Source organism: Coccinella septempunctata, chromosome 1 (assembly GCF_907165205.1).
Source record: "Coccinella septempunctata chromosome 1, icCocSept1.1, whole genome shotgun sequence".
NCBI classification, from domain to species: Eukaryota; Metazoa; Arthropoda; class Insecta; order Coleoptera; family Coccinellidae; genus Coccinella; species Coccinella septempunctata.
The window spans coordinates 69082281-69108542 of NC_058189.1; the positions used below are offsets into that span (position 1 = coordinate 69082281).

At 39.0% G+C, this 26262-nt stretch overlaps 1 protein-coding gene across 2 annotated transcripts in view; it reads left to right on the forward strand.

Annotated features, from left to right (window-relative positions):
* LOC123310534 (GATA zinc finger domain-containing protein 14) overlaps positions 1-26262 on the forward strand; it is a 193316-nt gene that overhangs the window by 137149 nt on the left and 29905 nt on the right. For both annotated transcript variants that reach the window (XM_044894044.1, XM_044894039.1), the window contains exons 5-9: positions 7426-7487; positions 14537-14608; positions 17014-17151; positions 22581-22646; positions 22707-22898. In XM_044894044.1, the coding sequence (XP_044749979.1) occupies positions 7426-7487; positions 14537-14608; positions 17014-17151; positions 22581-22646; positions 22707-22898 (530 nt within the window). The remainder of the gene's footprint in view (positions 1-7425; positions 7488-14536; positions 14609-17013; positions 17152-22580; positions 22647-22706; positions 22899-26262) is intronic.

Consider the following 26262-nt stretch of genomic DNA (forward strand, 5'->3'; position numbering starts at 1 on the left):
CCTAGAGGAAGTCAAGAATCACTCCCCCTCCGACATCATCTCCTTTTTGGGCAGGATGGGATTGAAGGGAGAGATCCAGCTCTATGAGCTTGCGTGTGTGCTACAATAGACCGCTTGGTCGCAGTGGCAGGTTTGGTTTATTGAAAAGACTCGTATCTAAGCAAGTCTCCCTACTTATTATCTCTAGTGATAAATCTAGAGTCTGTTTGGGCATGATGGACAGGTGCTCTAACTGGCTTCGTGTTTAATGAACATCTGGAAGTGAAGAAGTTAACTGGTTGTATCTGGTGCATAACAGCACACTGCTGAGACACACTCTGTTGTCCAGGAGCAACCTCATTGAAGATTGAAGCTCGAAACCTTTTTTCCAATCGTTTCTGGAACTTTACGACCCCGCAAAACGAGTCGAGCTTTCGCGAGCACAAACAAACATATGCCACGTTCATTGCACAATTCAGGGAGGCGTAGATAGGGACGCAGGACAGGGTAGTTTTTCATACCTCCGCCCGTCCCGGCAGAAACGTCTCGACAATTCGTCGGCGGTATCCGCGCTAATAAAAGAACCACGTATGCCATATCGAAAGATATAAAGTTGGTAGACGTCCTGAATATTTATGAAAATAGATTTTCCCCGACCTCAGACCGAGAGCGGCGGCGGATCTGGAGCCGGCGCGAACTTCGGTCGGCGTTCTATCATGCAACCATCTGGGATTGAAAGTTTTAGCGCTGTTACATTTCCTTCCACGGACGGAAATTTGTTGCGGGATTCATGGCGAAGGAATCGTGGAACCAGATGCATTCTTACGCCGCGATGACTTTATGTACTAGACGTTGTTGCTTTCGATTACGTGCCCGTAAAATGGGAATGTTCGAAAGATATGGAATATTATTTAAGAACGGTCTACACCGTTTTAGTGGTCAGTTCAGGAAGAGGAAATGAATATCTTACGTTAGAAACCATAAATTTATATGGGGTTTTCATTATAATTCAATTCAATCAATTCGTCATCTCGGAAAGTCAGAAATTTTTTTATTCGTCAAACGTAAAAAATTTTTTTCATTGAAGAACAAATATTCATTCATTTTATTGACTTTCCGAGGTGCATTCATGTCTTTTATGAATCTCCACATAAACAAATTTCTCGAAAAGTCTCGCCATTGGCTACAATTCGTATCCTGATGAAATTAAAAAAAGACAGTGCTGCCAAAAAGTGCATCTATTGTAATATTCGTAACCTCTACTTATGGTTCAAGTGTTCCAGCAACACCCCTCATTCTGGTAGTCTTTTTCCCTTTATTCGTATGGCGAGAAAGTCTCGTGGTATAAACTCATCTTAATGCCACGTCCAGACTGTCGGTATATCCAGTCTTGCACTTCTTGGACTTGTGGAAGGGTCAGCCTTGTTTTGTACCTTCCTTAGTTCCAAATTTTTGCAGTTTTCACCAAAACGATTCACGACACCCTTTCAGTACAACAATGGAGTCTCTAGCGCCAGCTATTCTTTAGGGGGTAAATAGTAAACCTACCCTGGTGGCTCAGAGTCGCAGACAAGGTTCCTTGTCATCTAGGGTGTAAGCGATAACTATTGAAAGTCAAAATCCGAGTGCAAAGATAGGTACGCAATAGTCACTATCACACAACTTCAAAATCCACCGATTTGTAGAAATAGAAACTAGTATCTGTCGTGTTACAAGTCACAGTACAACTTAAAGATTTTCTTGGTATGATATACAGATGCAATGAGAAGGTGGTGATTTTACTGTGTGAATTGAACGGAAAGAAAATCGGAGAGCCCTCTGGAAAACCATGGGACGCCTTGGAGTACACGAAAAAATCTTAGCAGTGTTTAAAAACTTCCATACCAACAACATCGCTAGAATACAGCATAATGGCTCTACAACCGACCATTTCTTAACCAACTCTGGAATAAAACAAGGCTGCGTGTTAGCGCCTTTACTGTTCATAGCTGTCTCGATAATTGCTGACATGATTAAGCCTGCAAGAGTTTTTGTATTAAGATTCAGATTTGATGGAGGCCTGTTTAACCTGAAGCACCTCAGAGCAAAAACTCGTACAAAGTTCATCAGAGAACTTCAATATGCAGACGACTGCGCACCTATCGCTAGCAGCTCAGAGGATCTACAGATTATGTTGGACACTCATAAACCTATTTACGGAGCTTTAGGCCTTAGACGCAATATTTACAAAACCAAAATCCTCAGAGCAAAACTCAGAGCAAAAACTCGTACAAAGTTCATCAGAGAACTTCAATATGCAGACGACTGCGCACCTATCGCTAGCAGCTCAGAGGATCACAGATTATGTTGGACACTTATAAACCTATTTACGGAGCTTTAGGCCTTAGACGCAATATTTACAAAACCAAAATCCTGGTAGATCCGCCAGAAAGCCTTCAAACGTTCAAACAGATATCAGCCTGGAGGATGAAACGCTAGAACAGGTCGACCAGTTCAAATACTTGGGAAGCTTCATAAATACTAGGCTAACCTATACTCGGAAATACACAACCGTATCAATTCGGCATGACAGGCATTCTGGAAGCTAAAGGACAATGTGTTTCAAAATCACGACCTCAGTTTGAAGACCAAAACAGCTGTTTACAAAGCAGTGGTCCTCCCAATGCTTCTTTAGGGGAGCGAAAGCTGGACGCCCTACAGGCGACATATTAAACAGCTTGGACAAACGTAACAACGTCATCTAAGACAAATAATGGACATCAGATGGTTCCACAAAGTTTCAAATTAGAAGTCTCGCAGCGCGCGAGTTGTATAACGATTGAGACTCAAGTAACGAGGCCCCGACTCAGATGGAGCGGCCATATTCTGGAGTTGCAAGACACAAGACTCCCCAAAATAGCTCTGTATGACGAATTCACAGAGGGAGCTTGGAAACCAGGAGGCCAGTAAAACCGGTTTAAGGATATACTGCATGAATCCCTGAAATCAGTTATTGCCATCCATAACTAGGAACAAATAGTGTTAGACAGATCACAGTGGAGGTCTTTGGTCCACAGTTATAATGGAGACTCTAGAAGAATACAGTTAGGGCCAGATCTGGTTGGTGACTATCCATGCCCGGAGTGTGGAAGGATCTGTAGGTCACAGTTGGGCCTCTTCAGTCAAAGGAGGGCACACAGTCGCGAGTAGCCCTAAGAAAGTTTGATTGCACCGATAATTTTGTTTTTGAGTCTTTTTGTAGATTCATTCTCGGTAACGGAATACAGCAAGGATGATGATGATGATGACCCATTCGTTCGCCAGCCAGAACGACTTAGCTGACAATGGGGTCAAAACAGCACAGCGGTCAGAGGCGGTTCTCCGCTCTGTTTTCCGTTCTCTACGGGCTTTCACACCAACAGAGAATCGTACCCACAGCAGGATAAGAACTCGGGCAGGACGGTGAGTCTCTCCTTTCTTGCTTCTAGTGGTTCACGGGCTTTCGCACCAGCTAGGACTGGTACACTAGGGAGAGAAGGGCCTGGAAGGATGGATTGAAGTTGGGGTACGTGGAGGTGGCTCACCTGTGGACTCGCTACTTGGACTTTCTTCGACGTCGATTGCAACGGTTATCGGTTATCTCCAAATTTAGGATGTTTCAATCCTGAATTGGAATTATCTTAATTAAAACCAAAAACGGAAAGAATCGTCTTGAAATGAGAGTGGAGTTTTGACAAAAAAATGCTTTGTTAACTTCGGAGCTCTCGAGAATAACATTAGTTGGGACCTAGGACCAAAATACCCTACACCTTAGGTCCATTATCTCTAAAGATATAAAAATGTCCACGCTTTCAGTTTTTGAAAAAAAAAAACAACTGTGGAAAAAGAGGCAAATTGGATTTAAATTGGTCGACCGATGAACTTTCAGTTATATCAGTTTCCTTTACCAAGTGTTGAGTTGTTAAGCAGTAACTCTGATTAATTTTTCAGCTTCCCGCCTGTGTGAATCTCCAAGTCTATTTGACGAATTGCCAGTCGACCCCAAGTCGAACCCTTAAGTAAATAGCAAACAGAAACATTTTAATGGAATATTTGATGTGATTCAATCTAGCAGTGAATGCAGAGAATGACAAGAATTAGAACCATCCGTAGAGTCCACGTTCCTCCCTATCTGCTAGGGTGGAAAAAAACCCTGGATGAGGGTTTAACATAATATTGACGGATCTTTCATTGAATGCGAAAAGCTATGAATTCTCGACTCTATTTTTGTAACTTCACCTTGGGTGTCGAGCCTTTATGAGAGTGAATCGATAATTCGAAAGCTGCTCACAAAAATAAAAGCTTTATCTCTTTCATTAATATTATGACCAAGTCGCCACGGTCATTTGGATATTATATTTGATACTTAAGGCGTAGTTAGATGGTATGAGAGTGTCGAAAAAACTCATATATCATATATACTAGCCGGTAAAGAACAAATTCCTTTCATTGGCTCCGAACTCTTCTGTGATATAGAAATATGCACCTACAAGAATAAGTTGGATGATGGATGAATCGTTCCACAAACTTTCTTGGGAACTTTAACACTGCAAGATCTAAGAATCATCTGGATCTTGAAGTCCTCCCAGATACAGGAGTATCCACAACCTTCATTTCTTTAATACATCCCCTGTTCAATTGTCCAGAAGTAATTTCTGGTTTTTGGGCGAATAACTCGCTAGATTCCGTTTCAACAAGACATTATTTCCTCATTTATCCAGCAATATCCCCAGAGAATCCAAGAATAAGACGTTTTTCCGCCATTTCCCATCCCCGTGAAAATTAATGGCTCCCCCAAAATTGTATCAATTTTCTCCGATGCCTATACAGGGGTCCGCAAGCAAGACGAATTCCAATTGGAGCAGTATATTATTTATTTATTCAACCGAGTGGAAGCAGGTCCTCCACAACTGCCCGAATTGCTTTCCAATTACTACCTCGATTTTTTCATTTCTAACCCGAATTTCCATCTGCACTTCCTTTCGCAATTCCGAACTCTCCATTGTGACAGAGGAAGGTTCGGAAGCACGTCTTGCCAGAAATATTATGGGGAATTCTCATTACGATTGAAAATTGGATTCGATTCAAATGAAATATGGGGTATTCGGAACTTCGGAATGCAATAAACAAATGGGAAACTTGTTAGAGAGTTGACGTGAAGCCAGGAGCTCTCGTGCGCTTAAATTCTCGTTTATAAATAACTATACTCGCAGAAGAAAGTTTCGGAATACAGGGTGAATATTTCAACTGAAGATTCTTGAGGTCAAAAGAGACACTTTTTTCCTATACCATTTTTTCCGATTCGGCTCTGATAAAAAGATATAGCCATTTTAAGTTTTCATAATGAGCTATGCCACCCATGGAGAAACAAAATTACCTTCAGAATAACAAACTAAATCTATGACACTACACATCTGTAGATGTTTTGAACAGAGTTGTATTCAATTGTAGACAATTTGACAGATACATTCCTTTCCACCCTAAGAATCTACTGTTAAAATATATGTACACTCACCCTATATATCTTGAATTTCATCACATCGTTTATTTATTTCCTGGAGAAGTTATAAATAGGTGCAATTCTGTGAATTGCTGTTATCCTAGTGACATAATTCATTATCCAACCCTCTAAAGTTAAAAAAGTTCAATTCCAGAACTGAGCTCCAATTTAATTTTCCGCCATATGGTTCGTTTCAGTAGCACGGTTTTAGCGCTGAATATAATCCGAACATATTCCGTATTTTCCCCATTGCAATAACGCTGGAAAATATAAAAAAAATTTAGATGTATATTAATAGTAACCTGAATCTCACATAGATGAATATCAAACAACGGCTCGTAACGCCATCAACGAAACGAAAAATAGCACACGGTTAAAACAAAATAAACAAACTCTCCTCCAGTACCACGCCGCCTGTTGTGTTTCCCATGCATCCCTGTTGAGATGGGGATGCGAATCTACAAAGGCCACCGACTCATTTCTTCGATATTTGTTGCCAGTCTTGTTGGATATTCAAATGTGGTAGATGTCATAGACCTCCGGAAAAATCAGATAATCTTATCCAAGTGTCTTACGCAATGGGGAATTCTCCTCAATTTGGGTTATCACTGCATATGCAAGTTTAAACTGAATAATTATGAGTTTCATTCATGATTTTTTCAAATTCACCGCGGAAACTATTCAAAATCATCCTTCAAATATGGGGTTTTAACATTTAAATCGCTTTGTGCGGAGTTTACGATTTGGCTACAGCGCATACAAGACAATGAAAAGAACAATGTCCGATCAGCTTGTTTATAAAATAACAACTGTTGATCTACAGGCGCGTACTTACTGGCGAGTCACAACTGCAACCGGCCATAAAAATCTCATAAAATTTTACGACCTTCCTCGTTCGTCGCAGACTTCATAGACAGCCATCATTGTCTATCTCATCAAGATAATGCATTTGTTGTCCCTTATTATCAAGGCATATTTCAGTCGATGTTGCCAGCTTGCGCAATTCTCACAAAACGCTTCAAACGTTCAATACCCATTTTTATTTTTCATTTTTAAGTGCTTAAAATAATTTTTTTTGGGAAATGGTTATTTCAAAATGTGACGTTTCAAAGATATTCCATAAACAATACATCATTTTCGTCAGAAGGAGTATTCCCTATTTCGATTGTGGACCTTTAAAACTCCAGTTCCGCCACTGCAGCGTTGGCTTCTCTCCATAGTATGCTGACCGAGCAGACCAGGTGCGCTGTCCGGTGTCCACATTTTAGGCAGATCGTTTGCCAGGGCAACTCTGGAACCGATTAGGGTTTGATTAGGGATTCTCCTTTGTGTTTTGATAGACTAGAACGTCGTTAAGCGACGGAATTTGTGGCGTTGTGGCGTTTAGGGTCTATGGAACATATCGTAATGGGCGGGATGAAGAGCTTGCACGATACCTCCATAGATATTAGCGGAACCTCTGTGGATAAGGTGGGATTTGCCGTGTTCAGGTGTATTGCAATGGGAGAGTAATCCTATTTTCTTAATGGGTTTTCGGTTTAGCAGTAGGAACGTGGAGGATTAACGAAAAACAGGGCAATGAAGTGGCCAGCATAAGCTTTATTCTCGTTAAAACAAAATAATCGTAGTAAAAGTAAACAGTGGCATTTTGACAGCTGAGGTTCTGTGTTCGAACGTTGTACCATTTGATGTCTAAATGGCAACAAATTTCCAAGTAAATGACTAACAAATTGAAACATTTTCGTGAAAAAACATGAATTTCATAGAAGATTGAAACTATTTTAATCGAATAATTGTAATATAGCAGCAAGTATGTAAATAAATCAGAGTAGGAATCATAAAGCTTATAATTCTTCATAATGTACAAGAATTACTGAGATAATAATTAGAGAATGAGATGAAAACTAAGATTTCTAAAATTGTTTCAGGTGCTGCCTTGATGAAGATAGTCGAAGTATACAAGGAAATACAAGATCAGCAAATGAACATTGTAAGTAAATCTATCTAGGTCTCATCCTCTAAAAACGCCCTCTGATAGAATCAAATTCTGATTGAAAACTTTGCAAGTATGGATTGTGCTTTCCACTCTCGAACCGATGAAAATATTGAAAGAATCTTTCAGTCGATTCTGACGTTGGTTGGTTCACTTATGATGTGATTTTCTCAATTTTTCTAAACATTTTGTTTTCCTTTCAATATTTTCATCGACTGAAAATCCTCGAGAATGAGGAATTGTGTGGTCTCCCAGAATTCGTGCTCAGTAGTCCACCACGGTATTTCACAACCAAAAATATTGGGAGAAATTCAACTATTAATTTTCGAGAAATGAAGTTTCGGTATGGAGCTACTGCCCTTCAAATGGTTTTCATTTATTTTCTTCGGAACTGTAGCAGTTGGAGTCATCAAATTTGAAATGAACCCTGGTACAAAAGATCTCAAACTACACCTGTGAACATACTACGAATCCATCAATCAGGTGCGTCTCAAACTGCAAGGTTCTGGGTAAATTTCACAAGAACTTTTACTTACCTCAGTATTTTAAAAAAATACAAACAACAATAGTTGTTTGAGTTTCTCTTTAACTGCAGTAAAATCAGTTCCCCCTATATTTTTAATGGTGGAATAGGGTGGTGAATTATTGACCATTAGATCTTGGACACCCTTTAAAAGTTGACCAACAATACCACATCGTGAACGTCACCAAATTCGCCTCTAAGTCTAAGAAAAAAATCTTCCCCTTGCTGCGGTCGAACCCCGAAAAACAACGCTCCCGAAGTTTGTGTTGACTGACACACCCCTCCATAAAATTACTTCCGCCCCAACAGAGGACGCGTCTTTGAGACGCGCACAACACACGACACAAGACGTCTGAGAAGTTATTTTATTAGATCACGAGATCTTATTACGGACGATTCTCCCTGTCAATGTGCAGAATTAATCGTCTTTCTTGTTTCTGACTCTCCTCGAAATTTATGGGGGTTCTTGTGTTGGGCGAATCGAACGGTCTGTTCCAGATGTATCGGAAAATCAGGGACGAGAAATGCAGGTTGTCATTCGATAAGTCGGAGAAGAAGGATTGAAAAGATCTTTAATGGACCTTCTTCTTCCAGATAAAATTCCTTAGGTACTGTAAGGAAATGATATTTCCTCATAGTTGTTAGTGTTCTACATAAGTGATTGAAAACACGTTGCATTGTGGAATACATTTTAAAATCAGTTTGTTATATTGAAAGTTATTTGACAGAACGGCTGCATCGAGCTTCAGATTTTCAACTAGAGAAGTTGCTCTTTCAGAATATGTATCACATTTCCCCCCGCGACGGCCTCTTTTTACTTTGACTCTTTTACTCTTCAGTCACTTTTACGCTCCGTACTCTCTTTTCTCTGCGATTCGACTTTAATTGTGTGCACAACAAGCCGTTCAACAAATTTACAAATATTTTTGTGTTGCGAGGTTTAGTGCTCTTAGGAATTAATTTTTAGTTTTCGTTTGTTTTCCGCGAGTGCCTGAAATAAAGGAGGTAGGTCCCCGTCTTTACCGTTCAGTTTCTTAATTAGACCTACACCGGTTACTTCTTTGACACTGCTGTACTGTATCGCTTTCTGTTATATTTTATCGTACTTTACCCTGTTTCTCGAGTCTGACTTTTCCCTTCGCTATCAGTCATGGTGCGTAAGCCCTTGGGGTACTGAAGGGAAAGTCCCGTCAACCCCCCCTGTTCGCGTTCCGCGTCATAAGTGTTGAATCCGAAATCTCTTCTTTTCTATCAGTCATGGTGCGAAAGTCCTTGGGATAGAGGATAAGAGATACCGCTCGTCCTCAGTGAAATTCCGTAGTTGCGTTCAAAATAGACCTTTTCTTCGCTATCAGTCATGGAGCGTTAGCCCTTAGGGTAGCGAATAAAAGTCTTGAATAGATCCGCCCTGGTTGTGTTTCTTTCATTTCTGGAGAAATACAATTAAAATACATGATACAAACGATCATTTTTGTGGGACAAATGCGTGGCCAAAGTTGACCTTTGAAAAAGTCTCAATACGGTTGCACTGAGGTCTTACTGCTTATCATCAACCTGCAAGACTACATTGCCCACTTGCATTGATTTTTTCAATTATTTTCACATAATTTTCCACCGGTAAAAACGAAAAATATACGTAACGTAATTAACCCCCTACGTGCAATCGTCACTTCATCCACAATGGCGCGAGTTTGTCGAAGACTAGGTAACCGTGAAGTTATGAGTGTTTTTGCGAGTCCATACAAACGCGATTTTCATTGTAATCCAGTTCGGCCGCCCCGTTTTAGGACGTCCGCTTCAAAAGGGCCCTTCTCGCCAGGCCCGGAACACAATTATCCGCTCAAATTAATTGCTCCACCCCCGGACGACATTATTATCCGGTTCCGAGGGGCGAAAATCGGTAATATACGTTCTTGAGGACGCCGAAAATTAAAAACACAAAACGTTATTCTTCGGAGATGTCGTCGGATTAATCAACCGGGAAGAATTCGTGAGTGCGGATGTAGATAATTCATTTTTGTGTTTTGTTAACCGGGAATTTAATTTCCGTTTCTTTACGATGGTTGTAGGTTCGAATAATAGGAGTTGATTTGGGGGAGATTGGGTTAATTTGATGGAAATAGAGAGAAGATTCTCAAAGACAATACATTATAAAGATAATGACAATACACAAGGTAAAAAGACATCCGTTCGGTCTGGACGAATTTTTAACTGACCCCATCTTTCTGGGAATGTCCCAGTAAAATTATGGTTGAGCCTAAAATGATACATACACTAAAATGTGAGCGCAGACAAATAATACACATCAGATGATTCCACAAAGTTTTAAATGCAGAAGTCTTGCAGCGCGCTAGTTGTATAACAATTGAGACTCAAGTAACGAGGGCCCGACTCAGATGAAACGGCCACATTCTGAAGATGCAAGACACAAGACTCCCCAAAATAGCTCTGTATGGTGAATTCATAGGGGGAGCTCGGAAACTAGGAGGCCAGTATAAGCGGTTCAAGGATACACTGCATCAATCCCTAAAATCACACAATGCTAATCATAACTGGGAACAACTAGCGTTAGATAGATCACAGTGGAGGTCTTTGGTCCACAGTTATAATGTAGACTCGAGAAGGATACAACAGTGGCCAGATGATGACTATCCATGCCCGGAGTGTAGAAGGTTCTGTAAGCCACAGTTGGGTCCCTTCAGTCACAGGAGGGCACACAGTCGCAAGTAGCCCTAAGAAATTATAAATTTGATTGCACCGATAGTTTTGTTTTTGAGTCTTTTTGTAGATTTATTCTCGGTAACGGGATACAGCAATGAATGAGTGAGCCTCATTGAAACCAGTCCAGATACTCGAGTTCATAAGAACTCATTAACTGAAAAGCGAGCTGTAGGTTGACTAGTGAGCCGAACAACCCATAGATCATGAAGACACAGTTCTGTGTGACCCATAGACATAGAGACATGGACTGAGCAATACCAGCATGAAATTGGCTGTTTTATAGAAAGAGAGAAATGTACATCGAGCCATTACCTGTCTCTTTTGTGTTCGCATAGAAGTGAGGGCGAACCAATCAAAATTCTAGAAAAAGACAACTTCATGCCCGATGTTCAGTTTCTCTCTGTCACTTTTTTTGACCGTATTTCATGCATAGATAGAAAAGAAAGGCACAGTCCATGTCTCTATGTTTATGATGTGACCCTTCAAAGAAGCAAAATTCTACGAGGGTGCAAACAGACGTCATCTGTCATCTGTCAAATCGCCCAGCGGCGGCGTGCCTCATTCTGCAAAGAATTTTTCAGCTTTTCGACTTCCGTCCCTGCTCGAACAACGAACGATACAATCTGCGTGTATGCGCTCCTGCTGCGAACATAAGCTAAGTAAACACAGATACGCCCGGGGCCATAACGCGGTCCCTCTCAAACGGGGTAGTAATTGCACAGACACGTGAATCAGCGGCGCGATCCGACCGGTCGGCATCCGATAGCCGGCCGTGATAGGGGATATGTTATAATCGAATTTATTGGGCCGGATATTTACACTGCAAATTACTTTTTGATTCCCGGTGATTTGCGGCGGCCGTAACGCATCCATATCGTGATTATATCAATTAGGTATACGCGCGTACAGGGCGGCATCCCTGAAGCGTTCAACGTTTTATTCAATATTATTTAATCGGATAATGCGTTATTGTGTTCGGACATGCCCGAACCTGTTTCATTTGTACAGTGGGGGAATTCCGGATAGACCAGAAATTTAATTTGCAGCGGATAACGGACAGTGCTTCGCGGACAGTGGCTGCATATTTTAATGGTCTACCTGGCTCAATTCACATATCATCCATCCGAGAAGCTTCAAGCACTCAGAGCAGCTGATCCACAACACAGAACACAGAACTGCGGACGAAAATGACAAGGTTTTCTTTCAAACTTCAAATATAAATAGGTTATTTTTGTTTTCAAATGTGAGGTTTTTTTTTTGACAGAAGGTATAACTAACTCATCTACTCATCAAAATAAGTCGTTTAACCAAAATATGTCTACATAAAATATCCAAGATGGCTGAGATTCTACATTCGACCCTTAGAAGTTCGAACAAATTTCATTGAATTTCAAGAAGGGGACTGTGGAAGATGACTCCGGCATCGCAAAAACGAAACAAAACATAAACATATGGCTGGACAATAAATGGTTCAGTACCAAGTTCATCGGATTAGATGCATCAGGTCACTTTTGAGAGAATCGTAATTGTTGTATCGTGCAATTTGGGCTGAAAAGGAAATGTAGAAAATCGAGGCGGTTTTTTGAAAGTGCTTGTGTTAGTTATGTTGAAGAAGTGCCATGATGTTTCGCCATTTAATTAGATTTTTATGATTGCTGGAATGTTCGAACAAGAAAATTGTAATGCCCATTGTGAAAAATTCGTGAAGACGACTTTTACTAGTGAGATTTTGAAGTATTTTTCTGTTTTTTACCCTTGTGCGCTAAGTTTTTTCTGTCAGTTGGTATCGAAAAACTGTTCAGCTTCAAATCCTCTGGAAAAAAACACTATATTTTGAAAGTTACGTTTAAGCTACGACGCTCCTAAGCGCAAAAAGTATGTTTCGCCTTGTTAATACTTTCAGGTGAAACCCTATGCTCAACTTTGCGTTTTACGTTGGGATTACGTTCGAATAACGCCTTACGTTCACTGTGAATGGGCATCAATATTGTTTGGGTGCTTGGAATCCAACTCAATGAAAGAAATGTTTTTCGCACTTTGGAAGAAATCATTAGGAATCTGCAAGTAACTTTTTCTGAAAAAGTATTTCAAGGAAAAAATTATGTTCAGTCACAGAATATCAGAGGTCAAAATTCCATAACCTACCTCACGATAAATCTTTTGGGACGCGCGTTATGCATTGCATTTTACCTAACCTTACCTAACCTAATCTAACCTAACCTAATCTAACCTAGCCTAATCTAACATAACCTAAACTACCCTACCTCACGACAAATCTTCTGGAACACACATAATACATTGCATTATACCTAATCTTACCTAACCTAATCTAACCCAACCCAAACTAACCTACCTAACGACAAATCTTTAGGAACGCACATTATACATTGCATTATACCTAACCTAATCTAAGCTAACCTAATCTAAGCTAACCTAATCTAACCTAACCTAATCCAATTCAACCTATCCTAACCTACTTCACGACATTACCATTTGGAACGTACGTTAGAAAAATGTTTGAACAATTGGCAATTTCTTCAAATACTGATAGGTGATCAGGCTGTTCTACCATTTTACGTTTCTCGGTAGAACCTAGATGACTGTTATATCAGGGACAACATGGGCGACAAAATAGAGCCCTGAGGAACACCTGCTCAGACTGGGATTGCCTGAACTAGCGTTAGGAAATGCTCCCTAGGTCTATGAGTATGAGTGCTACTCGCCTAGAATATTTTAAGGACTGACGAATGTATGAAAAAGAAAAAATCGAATACACGAGCCCATTTGTTTGCGATCATTGTTTTCAATCCAGAATGCTAACAAGCACGCAGTAACTTGTTAGTAGCAAACTAGGTTAATTATGTACGTTCGCTGCATAATCCGTATTCGGAACAGAATCGAAAACCCATCGTAATAGAGACACTTCGGACGCATAAAGGGAAGTGTGATATCCTGAAAACCATTCACTCATTAGTGTCGTTTGCGCATCTGCTTCGTTATTGAAATATCCAATTATTTATTAACAGCTAACTAGAGGCGAGTTGGTGAAAACTCTCGAATGTATCTCGATTATTTGACGCAGTCGACTAGTTCACTAGGTGCAGTTTTCCTTTGTACGGCGTGAAAATAATTGCTGTTGAAAACTTGCCCGTTCTTCGCGATTGATATGGTCGACGAGCAGGAGCAGTTGTGGTGATTACATTCTCAGATTTATTACCAGAAGAGTTGCTCTTTCATAATCAGATCTACGATAATTTTCCTGAAAGATGCGCGACTCAAAATTTCACCTTCGAAAAATTCCCAAAAAGTCCCTGCTTCGTTGCCAATTATTTAAGTGTTTTGATTCTTTCTTCGCTGTAGCAGTAAACTAGTGTGCAGTCTGAGCTCGCATTTACCAGTGTTAGCATCTCGTAAAAAGCCTCATTCCCTTCCAATGTTGTTTTCGAATAAATACCTTTTAAGTTATAGAAACTTACCTGACGAACTTCGTTCGGTTCTTAAACAACTCGATGACGTGGCACGTACGATACGAATTCGGATTTGTGTACCAACTTATTCCTCCTTCGTTAGTTAGACTTTTGCTTCATTACGGCAATATCCAATTATCGGATGGCGCTGCGACGGAATTTTCATTCCATATGAACTCTTATGTTTGATCCAGGTTCACGTGTAATTAGAGTCGCTAATCAATGTTTGTCTTTTGTCGAGCCGAAGCTCCGTGTTTGATCAGAACGTAATACTGATAATAATCTGATCCTGCAGGATCCGGACGGAGTTGATTAACGTGTGTTTTACGTTTCAGCTCAAGGCGTTCTACGTGGATCTGCTGGTGCCGCTCGAGACTAATCTGGAAAAGGACACGAAGGTGGTGCAGGTGAGTTTGGATCTCCGAATGTGCTGATTTAGTACAAGCAATGAGTTCCTGCTTGAGGTACACGTGTGGCATTTCCAAATATGCTGCTGAGTCCCATACAACTGGAATAAATCAGGCGTAATTCAATCTTCATATCTATTTCCACAATTATTTCAATAGCACGTTCAAAAACCTGGTTATTATATTAGTTATCTGTTATAAAAATATACGAGGGTGTACTGATATCTAGTTAGTTAGTCCAGACAAGTTCCATGGCTAAAAAAATATTTGGTTACCATAGCAACGAACAATAACTCATTAGAAGTGTCAGTGTGAGGTTTGAGGTCAAAAAAGTAAACCAGAAATACGCAATAAATTGAAAGAAAGAAGATGTCCACCGAAATTGTGAAAATCGAAAAATTTTAGTATCGAGCCATCATCAAGTACCTGTATTTGAAAGGGTTAAGTGCTAAGCAGATTTACGAAGATATGCTTTATACCCTTGGTGATCAATGTCCTTCGTTTGCGACCGTGAAAAATTGGACTGCAAGCTTCAAAAGAGGTAAATTTTCCATTGAAGATGATGACCGATCGAGAAGGCCAGTTTCTGTGTCAGTCCCCGAAAATATCGATGCAGTTCATGACATGATTTTATCAGACCGTCGAATTGGGCTGAAACGGATATCTGCATATGATATCTGAATATTTCATACGAACGCGTTCATTATAGGCGAATTTTGGCGCTGTAACCACAGCTTACTATGGTTATGGTTATCTCTGACGTCATAGTTACTGATGACATTTATGTCATCAGCTGTTAAGTGACAGCTGTACGTTTTGTTTGGTTAGTTTTCGATAAAAATAAAATTTTGGAGGGTAGAGACCCTTCTTGAAGAAGATGTACAAGAAGAATAATAAGAAAATATTCTTTAACTAGTTTAACCTACCTGGTGTATACTGGTGCCTCTCCAAATGCTGTTTTTTGCTTACCTCTTTCTTTTTTCATAATTCAATACGCATTATAGATTCCAGAAGTAGTATTTTATGATTTGTTATATGTATGTGTTGTGATGGATCCACCAATGGCAAAAAAAATTAAACTATCGCTGTTTACTTCATAGAAGGGAAGTTTCCCTTCTATATGGGTGTGTTCTGTGCTTCGTGAATCCCGCTACCAACGTCTATTATTTGTGTTCTGTGCGTCTCTGCTAAGAATCTATGGCACTAAAATTCATTCCATTTCACTCATTGAAAGGAGATAGAACTACATACCATACTCTTTAACCCATTGAGCTCTATGGGAACTCCATAGAGTTCAATGCTTTAACCCTACTCAAGAGGAAGGTTACGTGTAGTTACGTGGTTTACTTCCTGTGACGTCATTGAAACGTCATAGTTACATGGTTATCATCGCCAAAATGTGGTTACCCAAGTAACTACAACCTAACCATAGTTAACCACTAGCGCCAAAATTCGCCTTATATAGTTCACGTCAATTTGGACATGAGAAAAATTGCTGCAAAATGGATCCCCAAATGTTTGAATGTTGACCAAAAGCGTAGAAAAAGGGTAGAAGCATCGCGTTCGATCTGTGCTCGATTTGAAAACGATGTAGACTTCTTGAACCGACTTGTTATTATGGATGGAACTTGGGTACATTTTTACGAACCAGAAACAAAGCAACAATCGATGGAATGGCGACACTTTGGTTCTCCAAGACCTAAGAAGTTTCGTGTCCAAAAATCTGTTAGAAAAGTTCTTGCTTCAGTTTTTGGGATTGCCATGGAGTAATCATGATTGGTTTTTTGAATAAGGGTGGAACAATAACCGGAGATTAATATTCGACATTACTGGCCACTCTACGGGAAAAAATAAAGGAGAAAAGATGCGGAAAGCTATCCAAAGGTGTTTTGTTTTTGCGATACAACGCCCCTGCACACAAATCTCATGTTGCCATGCAAAAAATTCTTGATTTAGGGTTTGAGTTACTAGAACATCCCCCTTATTCACCAGATTTGGTTGCATCCGACTATGATCTCTTTCCTCAACCGAAAAAAAGTTTAAAAGGTCGTAAATTTTCTTCCGACGAGGAGGTAATAAAAGCTGTGGAGGTCTGGTTTGCAGAGCAAGAAAAAACATTTTTTGAAGGTCTAGAGACGTTGCAGGTTCGCTGTAATAAATGTATCCAATTAATAGGAGAATATGTTAAGTAATTGAATATTTTGACATTGAAATTTTTTTGGTTCTTTAGTAGGCTAAGAATTTTTCAACATATCCTCGTACAGTCAAACCCATACATTCCAAATTTTGTGCTCAACGACGAGGAACATTCGGTATTCACCGTTTTCCCACCAACTTCAAACCTCTATCCCTAGATGGAAGTTGTCTTTTCCCTGATAAACGTTGATTACTTTTTTTCCTTCCAGTCCGAACAGAAACGGTTCCTGCAGCAACATAAACAACGCGCCGAAACGTACAGCAAGGCGGCGGCCATGATGAAAAAACAGCGGAAGAAGTCCCGGAGCAGCACTAAAACCGGACTTGCCATGGATAAGGAACTCAAAGTAAGTGAGAGTGATGTATGTGTCTCAACACCTCCATTTTCCACGCGAGAAGGCAGAGCCGGAACTGGAGCGCCAATTTCTGTCTGAGTTGATGAGAAATGGGGATCAACACTGATTTACAGAAAAAAAACACGTTGTTTGGGTATTTCGAACGAAAATAAAATGATTATGATACTATGCAAAACGTGGTGCATTGAAATGATTGTAGGATATAAAATAGCGCTTTCAGTTACAACCAACACCATTTGTTTGAAGCATTGTTTTCTTCACTCTCGTTTCATATAAATTCAAAGATTTGAAGACGTACAATTATTGCACCTTCGCCATTTTGCATCCAAAGGGAATTCCATTTTGTGAACAAACATTCAGGTAATCTAGACGGATGGTTTAGCTTTGTTAGTTTTGTCCACCAGAAAATTTGTAAAAGATCTGAAATATCAAGGCGAAACAGAACTAGGTTACTTTTATTGGTAAATCGTACTCGTGTTACTTTCAATAACTAATGAATGACTACCAAGTACCAGGTACGAATGGGGAATTTTCCTCAATTTGGGTTATCACTGCATATGCAAGTTTCAACTGAATAAGTATGTGTTTAATTCATGATTTTTTCAAATTTACCGCGGAAACTATTCAAAATCATCCTTCAAATATGGGATTTTGAAATTTAAATCGCTTTGTGCGGAGTGTAAGATTTGGCAACAGCGTCTACAAGACAATGAAAAGAACAATGTCCGATCAGCTTGTTTATAAAATAACAGCTGTTGATCTACAGGCGCGTACATACTGGCGAGCTTCAACTGCAACCGGCCATAAAAATCCCATAAAATTTTACGACCTTCCTCGTTCGTCGCAGACTTCATAGACAGCCATCTTTGTCTGTCTCATCAAGATAATGCATTGGTTGTCCTTTATTATCAAGGCATATTTCAGTCGAAGTTGCCAGCTTGTACAATTCTCACAAAACGCTTTAAAATTTAATTAACCATTTTTATTTTTCATTTTTAAGTGCTTAAAATAATTTTTTTTGGGAAACGGTTGAAACGGTTATTTCGAAATGTGACGTTTCAAAGATATTTCATAAAAAATACATCAATTTCGTCGAAAGGAGTATTCCCTATTGCAGGAGTACTTTTTCAAGTACTTTAACACAGCAACATAATTTGAGTATGCAGGGTGAGTCTTTGACTCGTACAAATATTTTAACAGTTGATTCTTGAGGTCAAAAGAAACACTTTTTTTATACTATTTTTTCCGATTCGGCCCTGATAAAAAGGTTTTCATAATGAGCTCTGCCACCCCTGGAACAACAAAATTACCTTCAGAATAACTAGCTAAACCTGTGACACTACAGATCTGTGGATCTTTTAAACAGAGTTGTATTCTGTCAAAGTACCCAACTTTTCGAATTCCACTGATATTTTTTATTTTTGAACATCAAATTACTCGAAAACGGCGCATTATAAGAGGAAATATGAAGAATACTTTTATTTTACGAAACCTTCAAGTATTCATTAGATAGCTCACAACTAAGTTTCAAGAGTTGGGTTCTTTGAATTTCTGGTGTTTTCATAGCACGTAATGGTCATAATGAGAAAACTTGAACACGTAAGTGATATCTTATATTCGAAAAAGATTCATCAAATCAATGAAAAACTATATTTCGTAATTCATTTCATTCGGTAACACCGTTTGTGACACAGAAATAAACATTTTTAATGATTTTTCAACAGTTTATATCTTTCAAACCGAGCCGATTCGGAGAAAATGGTAAAGGAAAAAAGTGTTTCCTTTGACCTCACGAATCTACTGTTGAAATATTTGTACGAGTTATAGACCCACCCTGTATCTACCCAGCAGTTCTGCGTTATATCATTGAGTATTACTATTGAATACTCAAGGGTTATATCTTAGGTTAGCAACGTTTACATCTTATGAAAAACCACATCTATATACGAAAAAATCGAATTTAACGAAAAAACGAAAACCCATATCAGAATTTTCATTAATAAAGATCAGAAAAAGCAAATACAGTCTGTTGGGTTTGATAATAATTCATTTTGTAGTTGCTGGAAATTTTCACCTATTTTCTCTGAACACTTCTCACATCTTCTTCAAAAGCGTTATTCAGAAAGAAAGCATCGTCGTTAATTTGATGAATATTTTCACTGATTCTAGCTGATTTCTAGTTGGTCAGAATATCAGAAATAGGTATTCGTAAAGTAAAATTCTTCAATTGAGGTCATAGGAAAAAATCACATTGTGTGAGATCACATGATCTTTAAATTATTCATATTTTGCATTGAGACCAATTAGTTTATCCTGAAAAACTTCCGTAGAGTAGCCTAGGTTCCTGTCCTGTGTATTCTGGCTTCATTTTGTTGAAAATAACTTCTGGATCTTTACCAGAATTCAATTGAGTTATAAAAGGCATGATTATTGATAATAAAATCAAAAATATTCGTGTATGGAACATTCAATATAGAGTAATTCGGGGTAACTGAGCGCAGTGGGTAAGTGTGCGCAGTGCGTATATCTCAACTATGCAATGTATGAAAGAGGAGTTCATTTGGGTGAAGCAAGGGCGCAGAATCGCCATATTAGTTTTTCATAGGAGTGCGCCGTGCCACGTTCCTTAAACTTTTTATTTGCAGTCAATCGAATTCACTAGTTTTCTTGTTAATTTTTAGCATCTCTGCACATTCTACCAGGTCCAAGTTCCGAGTCCCTCAGTGTTAAACAATATTTTATTCGATCATGGGCATATTAATCTAAATATAGAATAAAAAATTTTAGGTTCTCTTAGCTGCTCAACTCTATAAGAACGTCAATTCAAATTTTGGCTAACTGGGGAAAGTGTGCGCGGGTAAGTGTGCGCATAGATTCATTATATGGGCATTAGTTCAGTGAGGAATAAATTATGACATTGTTGATTTTATTGGTTAAGACTCGATCAATATTGTCCTATTTGTTCAGAAAAATATGAAGAGCCACCAACAGGGGAATGTATCGAGTGTTGTGTTCACCAAGAATTGTGGCACGAACAATAATGCACTGCTTGTAAAAAGGCGCTTCTGTATTGACAATAAACAGCATTTCTCTAATATTGTAACATTTTGATGACATCATTTTATAATTTGTTTTGATTGTTTGGTTCACAAAGCACTGCCTTCACTTACCCCGTGAGGGTTCGCACACTTACCCGCAATAGGTACGGGGCATATGAACGCACTACGACTTTCTTTATTAAATTTTTTTTTGCGGAAAGAAAACGTTTGCTTTTTGATGTTTTCTTATAGATTAGAAAATTCTCTATCTTATGAATATGTTTTAATTTTCCTAGCTTCAACATTTGAAACAGGGTATGGCTTGAAAGGCAAAAGTGCGCACAGTTGCCCCGAATGACTCTATGTACGATTCATTTCACGGATTGTGAACTAGAACCATAACCGTGTTTTCTTCATATGAAAATCGTCTCGTTCGCCACTGACAAAGGAGCTTTAAATTCGGATCTGATTATCAAGTTCGCGCCCATAGAAATGTATCGCATTGTTTGTAGGTGAGGGAGGTTGCATCCCCTAACAACTGTCTGAGAGTTAATTAGCCCCCTCCTACTCCTCCAACTTCTGAGTTGATCTTATGTAGCGGAAGCGAACTCCTGAAAACGAGATCAGGGTCGGATTATGCACAACAACCCTGATTAATTGTTTATCCGGATTACTGATATGGTCGACTTGGGTATAGAATAAATACTAAACATGTATTTTGTCCCAGCTCTGTGTCGTTCTAAGGCCGGTCCTGTGTTTATACACAGGGTGACTATTTGAAAACTTGCCAGTCCAATTATGTCACGACAAGGATGATCTCAGAGAAACTGCCGGAACAGGTCAGTTTCTATTCGTAGGGGGACATATTTTGAGCAGAATTGTAAGCCGAAATCTCCTCAACCCTAGGTGTAACCCGTAATAGAATAGAATAGAGGGTGAGCTGTACCTCAATTGCAAGATCACTTGACCCTCTACATGAATACTATGGTTTGCAAATTTTTATTGAGTCCTTGAAGTAGTTACAGGGTCTGACAATTTGAAAACTTGCCAGGCCAATTATGTCTCGACAAGGATGTTTTCAGAGAAAATGCCGGAACAGGTTAATTTTTATTCGGAGGGGGAAATGTTTCTAGCAGAATTGTAAGCCAAAATCTACTCAATCTTAGGTGTAGGGGTTGTTACCCCTAAATTCTTAATAGGGAATAGAAGGTGAACTGCACCTCAATTGGAAGACAATAGTATTATGTGGAGGGACACATTGTCTTCCAATTGATGTTTGGGTCACCCTCTATTCCCTATGGAGAATTTAGGGGTGATAGCCCCTAGACCTAGGTTTGAGGAGATTTCGGCTTACAATTTCGCTCAAAATATGTCCCCCTCTCTTTAAAAATTGACCTGTTCCGGCATTTTCTTTAAAAACATCCTTGTCGAGACATAATTGGCCTGGCAAGTTTTAAAATTGTCATCTCCTATAACTACTTCAAGGAAAGAATAAAAATTTCCAAACCATAGTATTCAAGAAGAGAGACAAGTGAACTTTCAATTGAGGTATAGCTCACCCCCTATTCCCTATTGAGAATTTAGGGATGATAGCTCCTACACCTAGGATTGTGGAGATTTCGGCTTACAATAGGGAATCCTGCTTCTGACGAAAATGACGTATTTTTTATGAAATATCTTTGAAACGTCACATTTTGAAATAACTATTTCAACGCCCCCAAAAAAATTTATTTTAAGCACTTAAAAATGAAAACTGAAAATGGGTATTTAAAGTTTAAAGCGTTTTGTGAGAATTGTACAAGCTGGCAACATCGACTGAAATGTACCTTGATAATAAAGGACAACAAATGCATTATCTTGATGAGATAGACTAAGATGGCTGTCTATGAAGTCTGCGACGAACGAGGAAGGTCGTAAAATTTTATGGGATTTTTATGGCCGGTTGCAGTTGAAGCTCGCCAGTAAGTACGTGCTTGTAGATTAAGAGCTGTTATTTTATAAACTAGCTGATCGGACATTGTTCTTTTCATTGTCTTGTATGCGTTGTTGCCAAATCGTAAACTCCGCACAAAGCGACTTAAATGTTGAAACCCCATATTTGAAGGATGATTTTGAATAGTTTCCGCGGTGAATTTGAAAAAATCATGAATTAAACTCATACTTATTCAGTTGAAACTTGCATATGCAGTGATAACCCAAACTGAGGAGAATTCTCCATTCTGCTCAAAATATGTCCCCCTCCGAATAAAAAATTGACCTGTTCCGGCATTTTCTCTGAAAACATCCTTGTCGCAACATAATTAGCCTTGCAAATTTTTACATTGTCACCCTGTACATTTCCAAAACTGTTCTCCCCGTATGATAACAAATTTTTTATTGCAGAACATGCAGGTCCTCGAGGAGGAGAAAACGAAACTGGACGCCTTCTGCGAGCAGAGCCTCAAAAACGTGAGTAATATCCCTCGAAACGTCACCCGCGACGAGACAAATTCCTCCCCTATTTTCCAGGCGATGACGCAGGAGAGGAGACGGTACGGGTTCGTCCTGGAGCGACAATGTTCCCTGGCCAAACACCACTTGTCCTATCACTCTCAGGGGGTGAGCGCCTATCAGCAGAACATCGAAAAATGGTCCGAGGTCGCCAAGACCAGGGAGTTCCTCCCTGATTCCGTGGAGAATATATTCACGAACCGATTGAGGGTGAGCAATAAAGTTGAATCGTTTATCATGCGCCGTCCTTGGGGTTTCGCTACTGGTGCAGTTCTCGTTGTGGAGGAAGATGTCTCGGATTTTTTTTTATTTTTTGCTTTTTATCTGATAGCGTTCGCTTTGTTACTGGAATTTCTCAGTAGTTCTGGGGTGGTCGTTCTAGATAGAATCTACACTGCGCAAAAAAATTAACGCACATTCTGAAAATCTCAATTTTAATGAAAGTTAACTCTACATAGACTTTATAACTTATTTTTTATGTTCTCTAGGGAAGGTTTTGAACGAAACACATTAAATGGAAGAAAAATTCAGGATTTCACCGACTCTTATGTGAAAGAAGAGAAATGAACAATTTTCAAAATACTGAAATGCTGATAAGTGATTTAATACTTGGTACTTCCACACCTTGCGTTAATTACAGTTCGGCAACGACGGTTCATACTCAAAATGAGTGATCTTAAAATGTTCTAATTTAATCCTTCCCGATTTCTCCGAGTTGGATTTCTAAGTCATTAAGAGTAGCTGGATGATTTTCTGAACTTCTCAGGCTTCTATTGAGGTTGTCCCAAACCTGCTCAATCGAATTGAGATCTGGACTTCTTGCTGGCCATTCCATTCGAGATACTTCAACCTCTTCAAGGTACTCCTTGCCTTGCCTTACCCCATTGTGCGATGCGCGCACAATGGGGTTTGGCATTATCGTCCATAAAAATGAAATTTTCACCAATATATCGGGCAAATGGCACTACATGCTCTTCAAGAATGTTCCTTATATACTTATCAGCATTCATAAATAGTTCCATTATCAACGACCACTAGGTCTGTGCGAGCAGTCAAAGATATTCCACCCCATACCATAATCGATCCTCCCCCGAAACCAGTAGTATTCATGAAATTGCACTAAGCATATCTTTCATGTGGACGTCTGTATACAAGGGAACGGCGATCACAATGGTAGAGGCAGAATCTAGACTCATCTGTGAAGAGAACTCTTTCCCAATCGGCCTCTTCCCAATGGATATGCTCTCTCGCAAAATCCAAACGCGCCCTTCGATGGGCTGAGTTAGAGCTGGGCCTCTTGCCGCGACACGAGGCCTTAAATCATATTCTCTCAGGCGATTTCTTATTGTGTGAGTGCTAATTTACACCTCATGAGTTTGCTCAAGCTGAATTTGAAGGAGGCGAGCGGTTGCAAACCGTTGTCTCAACGAAGAAACTCTCAAGTAACGTTCTTGAATGACAGTTGTTACCCGTGGTCTACCCTGTCCTGGTCTTCGAACATTCATACCTGTCTGCCTGAATCGCTGAAACATTCTGGACACACTTGTATGGGAAACTCCAAACCTTTCTGCAATTCTTGTGTATGTTCACCCTTCTTCTCGCAAAACTACCGCTTGGGCACATTCCTCTTGGGTCAAATTGCGTGTTTCGCGTTGCATAGCGATCGAGTGTAGAAAATCAAACGAAAGAAAAACTATTGATCACTAAAACTGATTTTAGAATGGAGCCAATACATTCAAAATCTGATAATATCATCTTTTTTTATTCCTGCTGGGAAAAAACATCTGTATTGAAGAAAACCGTTGAAAGTGGATAACATATGCATGCATAATTCTGATAAAAATAATTATCATTGAGAACACCTTCAGTTGTAGATTAAAATTGAGATTTCCATAATGTGCGTTAATTTTTTTGCGCAGTGTAGTTTTATTACAAAAAATGTGACCCTTCCAGAATATGTAAATAGACCTCCGATGATATTTTTAGGAGATAGGCGTGTCGAAAGTTAACCTTCGAAAAATTCACATCAGTTGAAAATTTGTCAAGTAACAATTGTTTGTAAAGTAGAAAATTAGCATAGAGTCTGTCCAGAATTATTTCAACACGTTTCTTTGAAGCTTTCAAACGTACATAAATTGTTACAACACCATCACTCACCCAAGTTCCAAGGATAACAATGGGAAGGAGTATACAGGGCTTGGCATGAAGTTAATAAGGATAAAATTAATATTTCTCCAACCAATAACTCGAAACGTTGAAACTCGACAATTGATATTTGATAACCCTCATTATTTTCTGGAAATAAAAATGAGTGTGGGTTCGTTGGAAAGCTCACGTAAAATGAAATCCCAAAAAAACTTCGGTTTTCGTGAGTTTTTCACAAATCCACACATGGTTAAGTTGTCATTCGACAAACGGATGTTGGATAGGGTTGCTGTTAAGGGGTTGAAGAAAAACACTCAGTCCTCTCGCCAGTAAATGAGGGTAATTAAGAATCAATTGACGGGTTTCAGGAATTTTTCATTTCGAGTGATTGGTTGACGAAAAATTAATTTATTCCAATATCGATTGAAATTCATTCTAGGAGGATTCTGCATCTCTTCATAAACTTTGTAGGGTTTTCACTCCCAATCTCTGAAACAAAATCAATTAAAAATGAAATCAACGATTTGCTCCCGCGTAAATTCTTGCACTAATTTGTCAGGAGCAAATTAACTAGAAAAAATTGTTGCCTGACAATGAACTCAAAATAAATAACGTTGAAATTATAATTCTAAGTAGTAACGTTTCGGAGTCTACATCAGACTCCTTCATCAGACGAAAAATCTATTTTTGACAATCTTCTGAATTGTGGCTTTTGTTTGACATTAATTGTCAACACACAGAAACAGAGACTGTATAGAAACGTTGATTCATTTAATTTTGAAATTACCGGATGACAGTTCCTTCTTTAGTAAATTGATCCAAATATGATCTATTCCTACCGAACAATTTGCCAAATTATTATCCTGATCTAATAGAATACACGTAGACTCTTTAATTTTTCGTTTATAATGGTCTGGTTCTGTCATTAAAATTTTTGTGTTGTCCCAATCCATCATGTGGTCTCCCGTATTAGAACAAATGTGATCTGCGATTTGCGATCGATTAATTTCTCTATTTTTAATATTATTTTTTATGTTCGCGTTTTCTTATTTCTAGAGGTCTGGACCTTTCACCTGTATAAGTTTTACCACAAATACAGGGTATGTTGTAAATACAATTTTTTGATTTTTGTTTTTCGTTCAAAGGTTTAGTTTTTGTCAATATAGATCTTAAATCATTTTGCGTTTTAAAAACAGTTCGTATGTTGAACTTCGAACCGATTCTTCTTATTTTTTCTGAAAGGCCATTAACATAAGGAATTACATTCAACAAATTTGGTTGTTCTTGACGGTTTGTTGGTTGTTCCTGATCATTATTACGATTTTTTCAATAAAATTTTTCGGGTATTGATTATCCCTAAGAAAATGTTTAATGAAGTCAACTTAGAATTATTTCAACGTTATTTATTTTGAGTTCATTGTCAGGCAAC